The sequence below is a fragment of the Periophthalmus magnuspinnatus genome, chromosome 17, assembly GCF_009829125.3.
Source record: "Periophthalmus magnuspinnatus isolate fPerMag1 chromosome 17, fPerMag1.2.pri, whole genome shotgun sequence".
Lineage (NCBI taxonomy): Eukaryota > Metazoa > Chordata > Actinopteri > Gobiiformes > Gobiidae > Periophthalmus > Periophthalmus magnuspinnatus.
In genome coordinates this window covers 10,719,164-10,740,364 of record NC_047142.1, presented here as the reverse complement: position 1 = coordinate 10,740,364, position 21,201 = coordinate 10,719,164, and the positions used below count along the sequence as shown (strand labels likewise).

General features: G+C 38.3%; 2 protein-coding genes across 2 annotated transcripts; both read right to left on the bottom strand.

Moving 5' to 3' along the window:
• Positions 1-222: 222 nt before the first annotated feature.
• LOC117385585 (uncharacterized) lies at positions 223-6,923 on the bottom strand. Its single transcript, XM_033982876.2, has 11 exons — positions 6,752-6,923; positions 5,678-5,790; positions 5,481-5,592; positions 4,124-4,370; positions 3,170-3,575; positions 3,023-3,092; positions 2,173-2,320; positions 1,598-1,658; positions 1,349-1,479; positions 775-864; positions 223-315 (listed from the first exon to the last, which is right to left on the bottom strand). The coding sequence occupies exons 1-11, from the start codon at positions 6,832-6,834 to the stop codon at positions 295-297; spliced, it is 1,482 nt and encodes a 493-aa protein (XP_033838767.1). The 5' UTR covers positions 6,835-6,923; the 3' UTR covers positions 223-294.
• A 2,800-nt stretch (positions 6,924-9,723) lies between these two features.
• lrrc8da (leucine rich repeat containing 8 VRAC subunit Da) lies at positions 9,724-20,823 on the bottom strand. The gene is made up of 2 exons (XM_033981868.2): positions 20,541-20,823; positions 9,724-15,483 (listed from the first exon to the last, which is right to left on the bottom strand). Coding segments are annotated over exons 1-2 (2,538 nt in total). The 5' UTR covers positions 20,542-20,823; the 3' UTR covers positions 9,724-12,946.
• Positions 20,824-21,201: the final 378 nt, after the last annotated feature.

The following is a 21,201-nucleotide window of genomic DNA, read 5'->3' as shown; positions in this document are numbered from 1 at the left end:
ATGTATTTATCTCCATGGAGAATGTTCCAAAGTATGGTTTTAACTTTCTATTTCCAGAGACTTCATGCAGATGACATTTTACCTCCAGAAAGTTACATACTGTACCTTTAAAGTCTTAAACAACATCAATTTGGTCTAAGTAAAAGGTTTATGATGGAGAGGCAATGAAGTCTCTCCTTAACTTTTATACTCAAAGAGTATTCACAAATGAAACACAAATTGTACTCTGAGAAAAGTTTTATTTAAAAAAAATACTAATTGTGATCATGGTTTCATTCCTCTTTAGGTTCCCAGTCATTCAAATGGACTTAGACCCTGTAGAAAAGAATATAAATTGTAATTGCATACATACACATGCATATCAAATAACATCAAATACTCTGGTACTTAATATAGACAAATGCTATCTAGCCATTGTTTCAATCATAGTGATGCACATTACCTATACAATTTAATTCAATCTAAGTATTTAATTGTGTAATAGAAGCAGTGAAAAGTTGTGTAATAAATACTGCATTCTCAAAATCACCAAAACAAATGAAATTACCTCCAATATAAAAATCAATAATAATTAAACAAATGATTAAACAATTTCTGTGAAAAAAATGACAGGGGTTGGGTCATTCTTTTCAACCTAGTAAAGTTTAGAAACTGTTTCAATTATCCTGATATACTCCTTCATTCGTTCGGGAAGGGTTCAAATCCTGATACAGTAAGTGTAAATCAAATAATTGCTTTGGCACATTTATCCTTCATTAGGTTAAAAAAAAATACCTTTACAAAAGACTGAAACTGTGGGGTGAGCTCCTTCATCATTGTGCTGGCTTTATTCACGCACAACCGTCTCTGTCGATCTTTGAACTTCTGACAAAAATGAAAAAACAGTTGTGTTTTGTTTCATTCACACATGTTTGTGTAACGCTGTATAAAGGCAGCGGTAGTAGTTTTAAAGGGGACAACTATTTTCAGCCTCAATTGAACTCACTTACTTAAGTTAAGGTTATTTTAGCACACTAAAATAACCTTAACTTTTTTTTTCTCTACAATATCTTTTGGTACATAGAGAAGTGAAGAAGTTTCAACAAGGCTAAAACAATAGCTGTAGGTTCAAAGTTCTTCTTGTATTACCACTTAATGACATCACAAGATTTAGCAGAGTGTTTTCCCTTTGAGCCTAAATATGCAGGGTTTGTGTGTTAACCATTTGTGAATGAAACCAAACACAAATCCAGGTCTGTTTTTGATGAAAACAACATAACATAGACTAAATATTACAATAATAGGCCCCTTTTTGAATCAATAACATTTGTATTAAACCAGAGTTAGCAGCAGCAGTATTAAGTGCTACCTTTGTGTTAGTGATATGTCCTTGTGTGGTGATGTGATTCTGAACAGCGGAGGCACATGTGGGGACAAAGGCGTTACAGGCCGCACAGTGAAACATTTCCACCTTGGTCATGTGATCGTAGTCCTGCAGAGCTGAAAGACACAACATGCATTTTGTCACTTAAAAATACGGTAACATTAAAAATAATTTCTGGGGTAAGTTAAGCCATGGGCACATAGTAAAATGATGGACATTACTAAATTTACTCACCTTGAAGTGCAGTGTCTTCAATTGCACGACTACACTTTCGGCTTTTGTACAGCATCACATCCTGGAAAAATATCACTTTTTAAAATAGTTATTAATTAAAATATTAATTCACTCACAAATGACCTAAACAAATGTATAAGTTGATGTGATTGTGCAGTGTGAATACTAAAGGATATAAATTACTACCAGCCGCTACTAGTTTGGAGAAAATCAGACAATTTATGCACAAGGAAGGCATTGATTTAGAAAATATCGGCCTTCTCATCCGCCTTTATTACTGTAGTCTAATCATAACTATTGTGTAATTTAGGTTTTGACCCTTGTTAAATGCTTGGTAAAAGTTAGAATGACCTCTACATATGCCATATCTACTGCCATTGTCCAACCAGAAAGTAAAATTATTATTATAAACTTAGAAGGAACTAGAATTATAAACTTTATTAAAATTTAAAAACTAGAGGAAAATCAACAAGATTTCTAGTAAAATGTAGATATGTTTTGGTGACATGAGTAGTCAGTAGTCAGTAGTAGTAGTAGTTCTATTGTCTAGTAGTTTCAGTGCACAGTGGCGGTACCTGGAGGAAGGCTATGACCATGTCGTCGTAGTTGTTGTGCTTCTGGATAAACTCCAGTGTGTCCCAGTGCGTCTTACTGTCCAGGTGCTCCTCCAGCTCCTGCCCATTCGACACCTCCACTTCACACAGGTCACAGCTTATCAGGTTACTATAATTCAAAAGGATTAAATACAAATTCAAAGCTGCTCTCCATTTGTACAGAAAGACATGTTTTTTTTTAGTATTTCGTACAGAATTGAGGCCCCACCTCTTCATAGTGGCATTTTTATTATTAAAAATGTGACACTTTTTAACCCTATATGCATAACCTAATGACTGAATTTCTGGTGTAAGTGAAAACCAAAGTTATGTTTGTAACTACGGTTCTATGAATCCTGGATGACCACCAGAGGCGGAGCTTCAAGCACTGAATGATCACTCTTGCACGTGCTTGAGGCACTGTCACTGGTGGTCAGAAGGGATTAAATAGAACAGAAATTTTCTGAACAGTCAAGATAAATCCAATGGATTACTCAAATGCATAAAACTCAACTTTAATTTACTGAAGAGGAAACACTGTCATAACCTGGTTTAAAGCTCATAAACTTTCATAAGCTATTAAAGCTCTCCTTTAATAAAGATAAATAAGCAAAGTGAGCCATTGTAGTTGGTTTTATTCCTCTGTGACAGGTGGCTGGAGCCTACTATGAGACATATGAGACAAATACTGTGTGCACAAATTCCAACTACAGCAAAATAAACATTCTCTTGGCAAAAGTGGCACACAAACTAATCTGCCTGACTGAAAATTAAACTAGTAACAACACTGTAACATTGTGAGCTTTACTGTAATAGCATACTTGACACTTACTTATCAGTTAGTAATTCATTTTTGTCGGTATCGTTAACTTCTGGTCTGGGAGGTGGCAACGGATCAGGTCCTGTAAAAAACGTGTCGAATGAGTTAAATGAATGAGCAAATTTCATTACAACAAAAACACATTTTATGCATATTCACCTGAAAATCCAGACGACTGTTTGTAGTCACGTTCTGACAGTAGTTGTGGTGGTGGTAGTTGTTGGGGTGGCAGTTGTTGGGGTGGCAGTTGTTGGGGTGGCAGTTGTTGGGGTGGTTGCTGTTGGGGTGGTTGCTGTTGGGGTGGTTGCTGTTGGGGTGGTAGCTGGTGGGGTGGTTGCTGGTGCGGTGGTAGCTGGTGCGGTGGTAGCTGGTGGGGTGGTAGCTGGTGGGGTGGTAGCTGGTGGGGTGGTAGATGGTGGGGTGGTAGATGGTGGGGTGGTAGATGGTGGGGTGGTAGATGGTGGGGTGGTAAAAGTGGGGGTGGTAGAAGTAGGGGTGGTTGTTGTTGGTGTGGTAGAAGTGGGGGTGGTTGTGGGGGTGGTGATAATGGAACCGTAGTGGCAATCTTAGAAAAAAACAAACAAGTCAAACGTCAGACGGTATTGGTAGGCAATGTGACAAAAATGATCATTTCTTTGGAACTACATAATGACGTTGTATGTTTTTAAGTTGTTGTTTTGGTTTTTTGGGGGGTTTTTTTTTCAGAATAGCAGATCAGAGTTAGATATGGCATTCAGTGCATTGTCCTTATACCCTCGATGTAACCTAATTAAAAATATCAATAGGTAGTGTTCACTTTCCATAATCTGATGATGTATGTATGGTGGGTGTCAGGTGGAGGGGCCTTTATAACCTTATGGGAGATTTCTTTTTTTGAAAGAAATATATATATAAATTGAATGAATGAAATGAATTTGATCATTATTTATGTGGGATTGGCTCCATAAACGTGCCATATTTATCTTATGGTTTAAAGTCCTTTCAATTGACAACACTTTTTGAAGCTATTAAGAGAAAAATAATTTCACTCTTGTTTACTTCCTCCAGCTCAGTGTTAAACTGCAGGGATTTTAGGATGTTGTGAGGTTACATGACCACAGCCTGTACAATTACCTCTGGTCTGTGCTCTGTCGCCCTGTGCTCTGTCGCCCTGTGCTCTGTCGCCCTGTTCTCTGACGCCCTGTTCTCTGACGCCCTGTTCTCTGACGCCCTGTTCTCTGACGCCCGCTTCTCTGACGCCCGCTGCCTCGCATCGATATCCCAGCGGCTACGAGACTTCTTGCTTTCCTCAGGTGGTTCTGGGAATGGGTGATCATCAGAGTCAGACTTGATGGGTTCATAGGGGTCATACAAGTGAGACCTGAAAAAATGTGAGAAAGAATGTGTCTAAATTTAATGTTGTCACACACAAATGTCTATCCATCCATCCATCCATTTTCTTCCACTTATCCGGGGCCGGGTCGTGGGGGCAGCAGTCTAAGCAGGGACTCCCAGACTTCCCTCACCCCGGACACGTCCTCCAGCTCCTCCGGTGGGACCCCAAGGCGTTCCCAGGCCAGCCGAGAGACATAGTCCCTCCAGCGTGTCCTGGGTCTTCCCCGGGGCCTCCTCCTGGAGGGACAGAACACCTCCCTAGGGAGGCGTCCAGGAGGCATCCTGAGCAGATGCCCGAGCCACCTCAACTGGTTCCGCTCGATGTGTAGGAGCAGCGGCTCTACTCCGAGCTCCTCCCGTGTGACTGAGCTCCTCACCCTATCTCTAAGGGTGCGCCCGGCCACTCTGCGGAGGAAACCCATTTCAGCCGCTTCCGCTATCCGTGACCTTGTCCTTTCGGTCATTACCCAAAGCTCATGACCATAGGTGAGGGTAGGAATGTAGATTGACCGATAAATCGAGAGCTTTGCCTTTGGACCCAGCTCCTTCTTTACAACAACGGACCGATACAGCGACCGCATCACTGCAGACGCTGCACCGATCCGCCTGTCAATCTCACGCTGACACACAAATGTGTCCTCTGCATTTTGACCTATCCTTCAATGCCATGGAGCAACCACAAATCTCGGTCTAGTCTGTCTTCACTTTTAAACTTAGAATTAGCTATACTTTTTGTCAGACAGGAGCGTTTGTCTGTTTCCCCTACATATGTTTTGTTGTATGATAGACATGGTATCTCATATATGACGTCATATTTGTGTACTGGTTGTATTCTTCCCCTACTGTCAAGCAAGACAAGACGCGTCACTACACCATCATGTGACGCTTCTGAGGAAGATACAGGAAGTAGCCAAAACATGTAAACAGGTAAACAAATGCTTCTGTATGAGAAAAAGAAGAGCTCATTCTAAGTTTGTGATTCTTTTGACAACCAAAATTTAATGTCAATATTGATATTAACTATACCGTAAAGTAACGGAACAAGAACAGCTAAATTAGCATTTCTTTAGATATATTATTTTTATAGAACATTTACCTGGGTCTACTTCTGTCTGGAGAGCCTCTTTTGTCACAGCTGCTTTTCGTGCCCTCATCATCTTCATTGACTGTTGTGAACGACGATTTCCATTTGTTAATCTCTGGGCCAACTGTAAGGCAAAACAAGCAGTCTCATGATTAAATCGAGCCTGTTTCTTGTGATTTTAATATTAGTTATCTGTTAAAGTAACTCACGTGTTTTTTTAAGTGCTGGTGGTAGATTTGGAGCTTGAGGTTGATTGGATTTGCCTGCATCTTTATTTTGAACATGTGGTGGTGGTACATTCTTTCTGAAATCTTCTGGTGCCCTGAAACATCATGCAACAGGTGAGATGATTTGTGCTGTTAAACAAGTCTTTCTTACAGTCATAAGCTAGCTAGCATTAACCAACAGTTTTTCAGTCCCACACGCCCTTTTTGTAAAAAACACCTAAACTGGACCCATGAATCATTGAATTATTGATCACAGGCTTCTGAAAATGTGTCGTTTAAATCCATTTTGGATTTCTGGATCCATTCCATTTTCTTGAATTTCCAGACTATCTTAAAACTTTTTTGGTGGTGAACATTCCACCGTAGAGATACACGTAGAACACCCCCAGTGTGATGTGACTTTACAATTCTATCTCCACAGAGACAAGCTGTAAAATTACAGGTCAGATCTGTGGAAAGGTGACCCCACTCACAGTAAGAATCCATGTTTTTTAAGGCTTAAAAAAAAAAAAAAACATGCGCAATTGAATGAATGAAATAGAGATAAGTTTAATGCTATACTGTGAAACATTACTACTTCATGGAGACAAGGCAGGGAGTAGACTATCGACCAGAAAAGTTACGTTGTATACCTTTACTCATTTGACACTGGGGGAACAAAAATAGAGCACTAAAACTTGAAAATAAAATGCAACAACTCAGTAAAATGTACATATGGTAAAGAGTCAAAACTTAATAAACAGTAACAATGAAATCGTGGGATGAAGTGCACTTATCATTTAGTTTGACCAATGCTGTTGGGTGAATGAATTAGTAAATAGGCTAGCATTGTTAGCTTAGCCACTTTTGCTATTTGCTTAGACTGCACCTTTTACCCATTTTATTTCACAAACTAATGCGTCTATTAGGTCCAAATATTGTAAGTTAACGCACAAGGCTCAACACAAGCTCTAAACATAACGTGAATGCTTATGTGCACTGAATTCTTCCATGGTAAGCTAATGTTTTGCTAGCATCCCATTAGCTCCCACGCGCCTATTTGTTTATACTCGTTACCTCCCGCTATGTCCGGGTCCAAAATGCTGTCCTCTGTTTGCACCAGGTGGGACGTTAAAGCGCGGGTTATTTGGCCGGTACATTGTTAAAAAAATAGACCAAATATAGTCGCAATATTACTGTAAACGTCTTCCCACTAATGGCTGCAAGTGAGTTGATTATTGGTTTGTCCAGTAGATGGCAGCATTTAGTGTTATTGGTTGTACAGAGCAGCTCAAAGGTGAGACGAGCCAAAACATGTACTGAAATAAGAGTAATGTTACTTCAAATTAATATTGCTCAAGTAGAAGTACAAAGCGGTGGTCCAAGAGATTACTCAAGTGTAAAATGTATCTGGGATAACTACTACTTAATAAGAGTAATACAAGATTTACTATAATTAATAAGATAATGTAATTTAAAGAACAAAACATTAAATAATGCACAAAATTTGGCATTTTCAAAGGATGGACACAATAACAAAATCATATCTGAAGGAGCGGTGCAAAAAACACAAATGATCAAATTATTTTGTACTGTCGACGTAAAGCTTTTGTCATTTACTCGAGTAAGAGTACTGTTACTTCAATAAAAATATTACTCAAGTAGGTGTAGGACTATGCTGATAGAAAACTACTCATAAAAGTAGATTTTATTTAAAAGTTACTCAAGTAAATGTAACTGAGTAAATGTAAATGAGTAGCCGACTAACTACCTCACTTTCAAAACTTTACTCTTCATGTTCTTGGATCAAATCAAGTTGACAAATAAACACATGAATGATAAACTACCTCAAATTATGTTGTTATGTTTAATCTGTCAGAGAAATGCGCTCCTTAACATGTGATTACATTGTTCCTGCATTTTGGATGAAATTTGTGAGGAAAAAAATAAGATAGATCCCTGGATAGAACATATGATAGAGGATTTCTTTTTAGAACTCCTTTGTGTTAAATGCTTCAACTTTTTTCAAATTTCCTTCACAAACTGTCGCTGGACTGATATAAAACTCTGATTTATCCCACCAAATGAACTGATAACCAAGTTTGCAAATCAAAACCTGTCTTGTGCACTTTAAATATCCACTCAGTGAGCATTGCACTGTCTTGTCTAATTCAAGTTGCCAACAGGACTATTTACGATTCCCCGAAAAGAAATCTGTAATCTAAAAATGTCCTGACATGCAGAAGAAGGGATGTCAGTAACGCTTTAAAGCTGCATCATTCAGAATAGAAAGGTTTTTATTGAGTTTATTAAAGCGATAGCCCATGAATCAATGCACATGCAAGCAGAGGTAAAGATAATCTAATAATATTACTCAAGTAAAAGTACAAAGTAGAGGTTCAAGTGATTACTCAGGTGAGAGTAAAAACGTATTTGGGAAAAGTACTACTTAAATAAGAGTAGCTTAAAGAGTAACTGTCAGGACTTATCATCTGATTTATAAATTTGAAGTTAATGTAATTTGAAAGACAAAATATTAAATAATGCTCAAAATATGGTATTTTCAATGGATAGAATGTCTGAAGGAGCAGTGCAAAAAACAAATCACAGTAATGTTCAAATGACTTCATATTGTCAACATAAAGCTTTTGACATTTGTAGACTCACAACTAAACCAAAACTTTGACCCAAGTAAGAGTACTGTTACTTTAATAAAAATATTACTCAAGTAGGAGTAAAAGTATGCTGCTAGAAGAGTACTCTGAAAAGTACAGTTTCTTTAAAAAGTGACTCACGTACTTGTAATTGAGTACTACCCTCCTCTGTATGTAAGTGTTTATGTAAATATAGACAATTATGTTTATCGTTGTCTATGTGTTTTCCTGTTTACTGTAACGTGATAAACTTATTCAAGGAGTTATCCAGTACATTTATAGCTCAACATTTATGTTTTTATTGTGCCATAAAATTTGAACTTTGAGCGTAACATGAGCTCAAAGTATAGCCTATTTTTACACATGATTTTCTATAAATGCTCTAGCTGATGAATCACACTTGCTGTATTTTGTTATGAATCCAGATTGTGTAATTATAGGCCTGTGTTTACTGTGCATATGACAGGTTAGAGTACTTCTTCAATAAAACATAGTTAACATCGTCATACAAAAAATTGTACATAGTTTTGTCTAATTTTCTTTTTTTCTGGTGTAGTTTATTATATTATTTCCTGGTTGGATGTGGGCAGCAGATATGACATATGTAGAAGTATGTTACCTAGCAGGGCCAGTTCTAGCCTGCTGAACATGGGTGGGCAGACAAAAATTTAGGTAGGGAAATATAAATGTGTATTTGTGTTAGGTAGTAATGTTGATGGAGTGAATTGAAAAATTGAAGAATTTTATTTGAGTGGATAATGCTTTGTGTATAGCTATACCAGGCCCTGTTACCTAGCAACCATAATGTTTACAAGGGCAAAAATATGTATAAATTACACCATAATTATGATTAGACTCATACAAATAGAGAACAACAACTTTACTTTGTTAAATCATTGGTTGTGGTTACGTACACACTTCCTAAATCTCAGATTTTGCTGGGCATGTAACTGCAACCGATGTTTAATCTGTCACAAAAATGTGTTCCTTGTCTCAGCATTTTGGATGAAGTTTTCAATTCTACTTTAGAACTCAGCGCTACTTACTATATTTTTGTACTTTTCTTCTCAACTTTCTTTTCCACAAACTGCCCCTTGACTGATGTAAAACTATTATAATTTTTTACCACAGGTATTATCCCTAGAACCAAGTAATGAGAAAAATAATAAAACCTGTCATATGCACTTAAAGTGCATCAATATAAGCCTTCCTTGTTATTAAAAGCATCTTGTCTCTGCAGGGCTAACAGCTTTTAAATGCACACTGTAATGGAATTGTGCTTGTTTTTAGAGTGAAAGGTAAAAAATACATCAGAAACATTATTTGGAGACAATTTATTATATATATATATATATATATATATATTTTACACAATTAATAAGAAAATCAGTACTATTCATTTCTAATGCTGTCATACATTAAAATGAAAAAAAAAAAAAAAAGTTTCCCTTTTGTTGCTCACACCAACCTTGGACAGGCCTCATCATGACATTCATTCTTTATAGTGTGCATCTTTATTATTACAGGCTTTAGTTTACAATCTCTATTCAAGAAGTGCTTTCTCTCCTCAGTTTGACAGTCTGATAGAAGGTTCATGCTAAAATGTCAGGTCTGGAGGGACGGTATGCTGTGGTTGGTCATTTGAAGTGAAGTTTTGAAGCTGGGTTGTGTTTTTTAAGCTAGTAAATTAGTTAGTATGTTTAAGGTTGGAGTTATTAAAGGTTTAAGGACCTATATTATGCTATTTATCGTTTTTATATATCTATGTTCTAATGTTGCATCCTCATCAAAAACATACCTGGAGTTGTGTTTTGTTTCATTCACACATGTTTAACACACAAACACTGCATATTTAGGCAGAGTTATTCTCTCAAACTGAAAACACTCTGTTCCACCTTATGATGTATTATCATGTGGTAATACAGTAAGTGCTCCACTGTCTTTTTTAAACTCCACACACCTTCACTAGAATCATTTCGATAATTCCAGCCTTGGAATTGACAATCTCTACTGACGAAACAGCAAAAGGTAGCTGTAAATTTGAAATCTACCACTGCATAACATCACATGCAGGATTACTCAGGCCTGTGTAAATGAAACAAAACACAACTCCAGGTATGTTTGTGAGGAGGTAACAACATTATAACATGACAAGCTCACAAGAGTCAATTTTGTGTTTAAGGTTAGGGTTAGGAAAATCTTTTGGGGTAGTTAACAGGTTAGCAGAAGTAACAATTTTATCACCTTCTAGCCTTATCTCAACTTACACCATAAAATAAAACATAAAACTGTCAAAAAACAATACAACATTTTATATAGCTGTTTATAGCAACACATTACCGTGGGAACTAAAGCTACGTGATCACTTGCGTCCCTCCGGACCCAACTATCTTGCACTAACCCTGACAAAATAAAATGTGTCATGGATTCTCTCCCGCAGTGGGAGGAAGTTCATTCTGATATTGAAGTATGGCGTTTTTGTAATACTCCTTTTTTTTGTCAAAGAAAAGGTAGCAGCGGTTAAGGCAAAAGATTGTTCCCATGGTGTGCGTTGAATACCTGAGTACCTATAAACAGTGTGACAGTGACAATGGAGCAGTTTTGGTCGTACAAGCAGTGCAAAGCTAGTTGTCTAATGTTAAATACTGTGCACATAAAAATATAACACAAAGCAATTATTATTAGTGATTATCAAAAAAATGATTAAAGATTTAAAATCAAATAAAAATACAAGATAACAATACAAATACAAAAATTAAAGATTTCCATTTTTTTTTTTCATGAGAATCTACCCTGCTGGCCTGACCACATGAACACCACCATAAATGGATTGCTACATTTAAGTTGTAGGACACACATAGATTTACAGGATAGCAATAGGCTATACTATTAATTAACAATTAAGACTGAAGGAGGATGACACTCTTTTAAAGAGTCCTTTGACTCCTGATCAGTGAAATCCGTCAAAAGTTGAAAATGTGAGTGTGGTGTAGGGATGCACCAATAGTGATATTGGTACAGAATATCGTTGCCGATACTGAAAATTTTCCTGGATTGGGTATCGGTTCCATGATATTGGTTAAGTCAATATCCTGGTTGGGCCTTTAATTGGATGTAATGAGACTATTTACAGGTTGATTTTGGCCTAGAACGTCTCATATTATTTGAACTTTTATTCATATGAAATTCTTCAGTAGTCATTTGAAAGATAAATAACAGTTACATAACACATCTCTTGTGTAATAAGTCAACTGTGTTTTAAGTGTTATTTTCAGTCCCTACATTGGTATTGATTAATATTGGGTATTGGCAGGCACTTAAAGCCACAAACATCGATATCGGAGCTGAAAAAGATGAATTGGTGCATCCCTAGTCTGGTCACTGGTGAATCTCCCCGTTTTCAGATTGATGTGATTTACAAGTGATTTACAGCAGCCATTATGGCTGTTTACAAGGAACAAAGAAAGGAATATTGCAAGAGACTGAAAAATTATGGATTTCTGTAGAATCAATGAGTGTGTATGATCAGTTTGGTCGAGCTTGAGATGTAACGGAGCATATGGGCATAAAAAATACAGAGAGATATTTTGGATTTGCCAGACAATGTCTAAGATGCTCCTAAGTTCACTTCAATGTAAAGGGATGTGAACTTTTTGAGAGTTGAGAAACCGGGCTGTTGGGGTTCATCATTGTCACAAAATGATTAATCAGATCTGTGATATTACATTCATGAAATATACCATACCAAAATCTCTATATTGATGCTATAGATTTCCCTGCCCTTCATCTCAATTTAAATTATTTATAATAATTATATTTAAATAATTTCAATTACGGTGTCATCTGAAATCAAGAAGAACTACAGAAGAAGAAACTACACTAATATAAATGATCATGATCAACATATGTGGGTTTTGTGAATGTGACACCATCACAATCTAGAATCTAGAAAGTCCCACTACATAACATTTCCGCCAAACAATAAATCAAAATGTAATTATTAAGGGTGTTTTGTGATCTTGCTGTCCACAGACTTGTAACTTGGCCTGGTGTCGGGCACACAAGCTGCTTGTCTCCATGGAGGTGTTATTGCTTTGCCTGGAATATTGCACTGTATGGCAATGTATGAAGTCTAATTGTTGAAAGTATTGCTTTAACTTTCTACCTCCATGGAGTCATGTAGGTGGTGTGCCCACTACCAGAAATCTTACACAGTGCTGCTTTTAGTTCAAATTTGTTTGTATTACACCTGCAAGCCAAAGTGTTCTTCCATTTTTACTTGAGATTGACCAATATGGGATTTTTCATGGCCAATGCCAAATCCAAAGCATTTTTTGGATGATATTTATTATTTTCCCCAAATTATGTAATTTATGTTTACTACAAACTCATCCATAGCCCCTCTTAACCACAAACCTTTCAGAGAGCAGTGTAGTCACATTTTGTATAGTTATCTCTTCACACTAAAACAATCAAATAAAGCTTTATGTGCACTCTTTAGGCAGCAGGTCGGCCAAAGCAAAACATCAGCCTGTGGCGGAGATTTCAGGTTGACAGCTGATACACTAAAAAGTGCAAATATCAGCCAACTGATATATCGGTCTATCTCTAATTTTTACTACAAGCCGCTGGTAAAAGACACATTGGTCTCCCTGCTAATGCTTTCTTTCACCTCCAGGGGCAGTGTGTCAAAGAGATGGTCCTCCACCACCAGTCCACTCTTCCGGAGCAGTCGGCAGTTTCCGAGTGCAGCTGGAAGCCTGTCCAGACAATTCCCTCGGAGCTCCAGTTGAGACAGTTGAACCAACTGTCCCATGGTTTCCGGGAGAATGGTGAGTGCGTTGTGGGCTAAGCATAACACTTTTAGCTTAGTACATCTGAACAATTGCTTGGGTAGCACTTCAAGCTTATTCATATTGATGGCAAAGTATTGGAGGTTGTGAAGGAGGCCAATGTCAGGGGGTAGTACCGTGATGGAGTTGTGACCCAGATCTAAGTGGCGAAGCTTGGGTAGAGTGAACAGTGCAGGGGGTAAGGACTCCAGCTTGTTATGATTAAGATGGAGTGCTTCCACAGACTTGACTTGTCCAATTGATGAGGGAATATTGGTGATTTTGTTGTGCCAAAGTTTCAAACAAGCTAGTCTCTTTAGATGTTGAAAACTAATGATCTCTTCAATAGTCCGGATGTTGTTTGATTTCAGATCTAGCTCTTGCAAGTTGGTCAAGCTAAAAATAGCGTGAGGAATTCGTTCAAGTTCGCAATTGTGAAGCTCCAATTCAATTAGACTAGTCATTTTCTTTAGGCTATTTAAAACCAGTAATTTCGTGCCATCATTGTGGATAAACAGTTTGATCAAATGTGGCGAAAGTTCTGTGATGTTTGTAGGCATTTTTGTGAGGTTGCTTTTCAAACATAAGGTCTTTAGGTGTCTTAAGTCCCGCATAGATTCTAGTCCGATCATTTTGTTATTTTCCGAGTTCAAATTTCCAACGAGATTTAGCTCCCGCAAACTTCTCAATAAGTAAACCCAAGCTGGGATCTCGGCAACGTCAGTGAATTTGACATGAAGGCACCTCAAGTGATCTCGAAGAAACGCAAAGCCCGTCTGCTCCACTTTTGCGGGACAGTGGCATAGATGCAGCTCTAGTAGACTTGTCATTTGCGACACTTTTGCTGTGAATCTTGCATCGGGAATAAGCTCTAGTTTAAGTACCTCCAAATCTGTGAGGTCAAAAACAGCATTTGGTAAACCAGAAAGCATGAACAGATGTAGCTCTTGTTGGTCTTGAGCATTGCGGGTCACAAGTTGTCTTAATTTTTCAAACGTCCATTCGTGGTTTAAGCTAATCTCTCTCAACTTGTTCTCGCTAACTTCGGATAAGAAAACACCAAACCTTTTAGAGTAGAGCTGGTCGTATTGGTCGACCATGTGTAACAGGAATGCAAAGTCGTTCTTGACGTCTGGAATGTCACTGAAGCTACTCTCTTCGCGAACTTTTTCGAATGAGTACTCCTTCAGCGGTCTACGAAACACCCAAAACAGTGAATACAAACACGTCATCCCATAGATCAAAATCAGTGCCATGTAGCTAATTAACAGCTTGTTGAGCATAAAAGCCATGTTGTGCGTGCAGTAAAATCTACTGTAACCTGTCAGATGCTGAATATCTGGTTTACATTCATGCTTGAAGTTGATTTTAACCAAAAACGTTGATGTGTAGGACAAAATCAAAATAAACTTGGCTGTTTTGACAATGGTTTGAGCAACGTAAAGCTTGTAAATGAAGTCACTGTCCTCCACATGAGCTCTGAATTTCCGAACCTTCTCAAACAGCGCCTTGGCTTGCTCTCCATCCTTCTTGTCCAGGATTGTCATAGTACTTGGAACCTCCGTGATTTTGTCAGCAGACACTTTCACCCCTAGCATTGGCGTACTGGGACTTGGAACACCACTGTCCTCTCTTTCTTCTAGTGATACTTGCTTTGGACCGGATGCCGCATTGGTTAGCCTCTGCTTGTTCTCCTCTGAGTCCTCACAAGCAGTTTCGGATAAAGCTTTTGTCGTCCAAGGAGATTCGAAGCAACGTCCCAGAATGGAGACGAAATGTTCAATCTTTGAGCTAGTTTTGGGATACTTGAACCAAAAGTTGCTGCTAACCATCAGTATGATTGTATGGATAAGGGTCAGATATGGGAAATACTTGGAATACCAGGGCAAGGCATCATGGTAACAGATTTGGTTGATAAAAACATACTGCTGAAAGTCTAGGTTGGTTTTCTTGCCTGTTGGTTGAGGTTGAGTGGTGTATTTGCTTGATTCTACATGGGTGTTGTGGATTTCGTGAACAGCTGAATCCGGTAAGTCTTTAGTCTCCATAGAAACAGGGGTGACAAGGGGGGCAGTGGTGGCCGGTGACATTCCCTGTGGCATGGATGGGGCGTGTGGGCTGCTCTGAGGTGAGCTCTCGGAGTCCTCCAGGTAAGGCAGACACGCCACCTGGTCCTTGGTGATCTGCATGGTCATAGCAAAGATGGCCAGCATGAGCATGACCAGCCCCAGGTAGTCCATGAACACATCCCACCATGGCTTCAAGATGCGGTAAGTGGGCTGGATGTCATTCAGTGAGGCCACCTCCGTCAGGGTGAACATCACTGAAACAAACAAACAACAAGGTTATTTTTGGGACAGCGAGTGTGACTCAGGATAGTTCATTTTCTATTAGGGTTATTAAAAGTATCGAAAATCAGACACTAATCTATACTAAAACTAGTATTGAAACTGTATATTCATTGCAACAAGTATCAATACTAAAAAAGTCATACTTAATAATAGAGCAAGAACAAGTATAAGACACAGACTAGTATACACCCATGGACCACTATGGAACCTACCTGAACGACTGAGGGATTACATAGATATAAGACCAAGAAAAAGAAAATATTATTATTTAATGCTGAAAATCACATTCTATTGTCTAAATACAGTGGGGGGTTTTTTATTATAATGGTGGTATCGGGATCAGTGTGCAGTATCTAGTCTATTCCTTAGTATCAAAATAGAGTATATAGAGAAAATGTATTATTGTGACAACACTTTCTAGTAAGGCAGCTAATGACTAAAAACTAATGGAGGTGGTGACTTTACTTTAAACTCTTAGAGCTCTGGATTCCATAAGGTAACCATTTTGACAATACCTCTGTGCCCACATTAACACAGACACAGGTCATTAGCATCTTTATTTTAAACCGTTTTATAACTAACCACCTGTTTTACTTTTTAGCTTGATGATACATAACAGATATTTATAGCTGCTAAAGCTACTCATGTCTAAATAACTACTACTACCACTGGGTGTGGGACACCTCCATACTTTACCTGAAATACACTTGAGTATGTTACAGAAAAAGGAAAATGATGAATATAATTTAAAAAAAAACTGTTTCTTTCCCCTCTAGTGAAAGATTCAGTGCCTTTATGTTCCATGGTACTTCTAGTGTTTATCTCATGGTATTTACAATAGTTTTTGTTAAGTACTTACAAACTGCAACACAGAATAGCACCACAGTGCCACAGAACCAAAGGGCAGTGTTAAAGAGCAAAGAGCACATGGCAAGACAACAAGAATCCAGCCCAGCCAATCCAATGTCTAGTGACTACATTTTAGAGATAAATGACTGTACTACACTTACCAGAGACTAGTGTCACAATACTAAAATTTCAAACTTGATTGATATCTGATTGACACTCCATACTAATTTCGAGACCATGATGATGATACATTTTATCATCATTGTGGTATTTTATTTACACAACAGAATGTCATTTTCAACATTAAATAATTTACTCATACCCAGTGTTGGGAAGTAACTGAGTACATGTATGGAAAATATGTGTTATGAATACTAATTTTGAGTATCTGTATTCACTGGTACAGTTAGCTTTTCATTTAGTAGTATTCAGAATATAGCTACTTTTCTAGAAATGCTCACACAATTTAGGCTTCAAACTGCTCCGTGTTAGTGAAAGATATAGACAATGCAGCTTTTGTGGTGAGTGCAGTTTTCCTTCTCCAATGGTAGACAAATGCAGAACAAATAGTGAAACAAACACAAAGCTGTGGTCTTCCTCAGAGGAGGAAGGATACAAGAAGAAGCTGAAACATGTAAAGCAGCCAACCCTCCTGTCTGACAAAAAATATCACTAATTGTAGCTTTAGTATCTATTAGAGTCAAATTTTCAATACTTTAGACAACCCTACAGAGTAACATCAACTAATGTCTAGAGACTGCATTTTATTACCAGGGACCAAAATTAGAGCCTGTTATAGATCTTTCCCGTTCCACTGTAGGACTTTGACAAATGTCGCAAACTGGCAGAGAGCAGAGACGTGGCGCCTAAATGTGTAAGGCGTAGATACAGAATAGAAGAGTCATTGTTGTCATTATATATCATCGGAATGTGTCTACATACTGCCCCATTGAAGAGGTCATACCCCAATACAATGGCATGCAGGATTAGAGGTGTGTGAACCAAATCCACATGACTCCACTCATTCTGAACATATTAGTGTCAAAAATTGTGTAATTCATGAGTTGGAAGCAAGTGTGCTGCTGCTGTGGTCAAATCCCCATCTTGTAAAAATGGATGGATTTGCTTAAAAATCTGTAAATGAAATTATATAAAGAGGTGAAGAGATTTTGTGCTTAGTTAGCAACAAATGTGATTTCCATGGGATCAGCTCTATGTTACTACATTTTCTGGGTTGTTGGGTTATGGTTAAGGTGAGGCCTAAGGTGGGGGTTATGGATTTACTTTCAAATATCTTTTAAATGTGAGAAAACAGGACCGTGGGAACATAGAGCTAGGATAGAGAGGATAGGTACACTCTCATTGCCACATAGAAGTTTTCTGGTGGTGGCTCTCCACTTGCTTGTCTTCCTGGAAATATATATACATGCTTATGTTATTCTGCTGTATGGCATTAAACATACTATTTTACATTTATTCAATTACATTTGTGCTATTGCTAAAACATACATTCTTACTGGGGGGAGGCTTGCCTCATTGCAGATCTGATCTGTAACTTGGCCTGCTTGTCTCCATGGAGATTGATAAATTTAATGCCATACTGTGTTACTGTGTAGTTTCTCAGGCCAAGCAATAGAAAAAAAATCAAAGGTATATTGCCAAAACCAGACTCAGAGACACTTATTCATTCAATTATCTCCAGTAGGTTAGACTACTGCAACGTCCTACTCAATGGCCTCTCCAAACAAGCCTTAAGACAGAACAGTACATCCAGAACACTGCTGCTCAGGTTCTGACTAGAACCAGGAAGTATGAGCACATAAGTCCTGTGCTCAGGTCTCTGCACCGGCTCCTGTGGCTCAGAATACAATTTAAAGCAGCTCTGCTTGTGAACAAGTCTCTCCATGGCCTAGCACCAAAGTACATCTCCCACATGTTAGTGTCATATGAACCATCTCACACTCTGAAGACTTCAGGGACCGGCCTCCTGCTGGTGCCCACAGTCAGGAATAAACATGGAGAATCAGCGTTTCAGTTTTATGCAGCTAAAACCTGGAACAGTCTTCCTGAAGATGTGAGACAGACCTCTACTTTGACACTTCTGTTTGGCTGTGCATATGACTGAAAGGCTTTTAAGGCTTTTCTGAACTCTTCTACTTTAATGTTAATTTTATAGTGATTATTTGTGATTATTTATGTTTTGTTTTATTGTATTGTGACTTTAATATATTTTTATTCTGTAAAGCACTTTGAATTACTTTGTGTACAAATTGTTCTATACAAAAAAACTGGCCTTGCCTAGAAAAAAGTAAGAAAAAAATCACCACACAAAGGTTACAAGTGGTTAGCGTGCGGCTTTTCTACCCTGCATTTGGGTTTCAATTGTTCAAACTATGGACTGTGCTTTTTTTGTCATTATTACAAGATTAAATCACCACTTGTTGAGTCTAGAAATGCAGTTTTATGGGCCTGAAGTGAGGTCTCTATAACTATTTGTACACTGCTGCTTTGACAAGATGATTTCAAACAGGAAGTCATCATTGGAAGCTTATAAAGAACTTGTTTTATCCGGGCCAGTCAGCTGTGATGGTTCACTTCCTGTCTCCGTCTGTCATGTTATATTCGGTTAACTCTGTCCTCGTGTGTCTACCCATTACCACGTGTTACATAAATGTTACACAAATAGTGCACAGGCTTTGGCCAACTGTTGAATCTGGCTATGATGCTAACATGGTTTAACTCCAAACACAGTTAGCTGCCTGCATCTAGTGTGTCAGAGTGATAAGGTTACTTTTTGGTTACTCTTTTTAATTTTAATATCAGTCTTTAAATACAAAAATACTCTGACGGTTTGTGTGTTTAACTAATTGTATTACTGATCTAAAATTGGCTTAGTTTTTCTAAACCAGGTTCAGCTTAACTAGAATTTGAAGGGTGAGGTTTGGTTAGAGAAAATGTAATGCAACTAAACAATTTGAAATGTGAAATTAGAGCTGCACAATTAATCATTATCAATTAAAAATCGCAATTTGAATAGATCACAAAACTGCAATTTTTGAAGTACGACAATTTCCCACAAACTACAAACTCTCCTGTTTTAATCTGCATAAAAATTGTTACCCCTGTAGTTTCCATCAGTACAAACATGGTCTGAAATGTGATTCTTGTGTTAGTTTGTCATATTTCAGTTTTTGTCAATTCTTCAAGACACTTAAATCGCAATTAGATATTTTTCACAAATCGTTCAGCCCTATTAAGCCTGCTTGAAAACAATATCATAATCAATCAAAGGCCACATGGTAATATAACAGAAAGGACAATGATTTAATGTTGAAAATCACATTCTAGTGTCTGCAGAGCGTTTTTATTATCACTGTAAAATGGAGTCAGTGTTGAGTATGTAGTCTATTCCTTATAGTTCCTTTTTCAGTCTGGTTATTTGTTTTCACCTGGACTGGTTTAGTCTTTGTTTAGAGAATAGAAACTGGTAAAGACCTGGTTTAGTCCAGTTACTGACTCCAGATGGTAAAAAAAAATCTTTCCACACTATTCAAATCAGAGAATCCACATCCAGGCCATAACAGTGAACATGAACCTGGGCCAGTCCTATGTCTCAACAGCTGCTGACTTCTCCAATTATCATCTCCTTTTGTGCCCTCGGGCCGCCGCACCTTTATCTCCTCCAAACCCTTTGTTCTGGGCTCGTGTTAAAGACTGTTTGTGGTTTAGGGTGGCCCCCGGAAAAAGGCGGGGACAAAGTCACAGAGGCGCGGGTCCTAAGTCCTTATTAACGAGTTATGACTACTTTACACATTTTACGCACGCACAGAAACTCGAGTAGATGCGGAATTGGTTGGAACAAATACTTTCTTCTGCTGATAAAAGGCGTATTTTAAAATTCCTAGCACATTTCTTATGCGTATTTCTTTTCCTTATGAAGAAAGATGCTATATTCCCTCACGTGAACGGCGCAGCGGAGTCAGGTGACTTGTTGAAACATGTGAAACTGGCAAGAACTGCTTTGTCTAGCGTTAAACATTGACACTGGGTACCCATTTTCTATAAGCACTAAAACCTGGTTAACATAGGCCTGTAGGCTAAAAGAATAGGCTTCAAATGTGAAAAAAATACGAGCCCAACAAGAAGATAATATTAGAAACGTTAGAAATGTTATACTCACTGCCTCCGTGGCGTTATCTCAATCCAATTACTCCTTCGGCCCGCATGCCACTTTGTATGCTCTCCTCAGGTGCGGTAAACCTAATTCACCACCCTCTTCAGCTATCCAGCCGTGGTAGGTGAGCTTTCCTTGTTCATAGCGGCATCACTGGCTCCCTTCGCCGCGAGGCAGAGCCGGTGCGTCGGCCCTGACTGAGCTACCGCTATCTGCGCACCAAGAGCGTAAGGTGCTTCCAAGAAAAGTCAACCAACATGGAGCTAAGCAACCGAGAGTGCGCTCGCGGGGGAGGGGGGGCGGGGCGGGGCTACCGGCACAAGGGAGCGCTGTGATTGGTGGAAGAGGTAGAGAAGGCGTGGCTGGCAGATTATAGCGTGCTGCGTTTACGTCACACGGAAGGAATCGGGTAGCAAAAGTTAGACCTGATAGGCCTTGGGAAAAATGAGGAGTAAAAATAATGTTGTTTATCAATTGTAGCCTATTTTCATGAATTATTTTAATTATATAAATTATGAGACACTGACCGTATGTCTTTGTCATTCATTGTTGAACTTGCACCAAAAAATACTTCAGAAAACAATAGCCTCGTTATCTCAGAATCCTGAATCTAGGGCAAACTCATTCACAATCCTCTACTTTATGGCTTAAGTTGTACGTTTTGCCG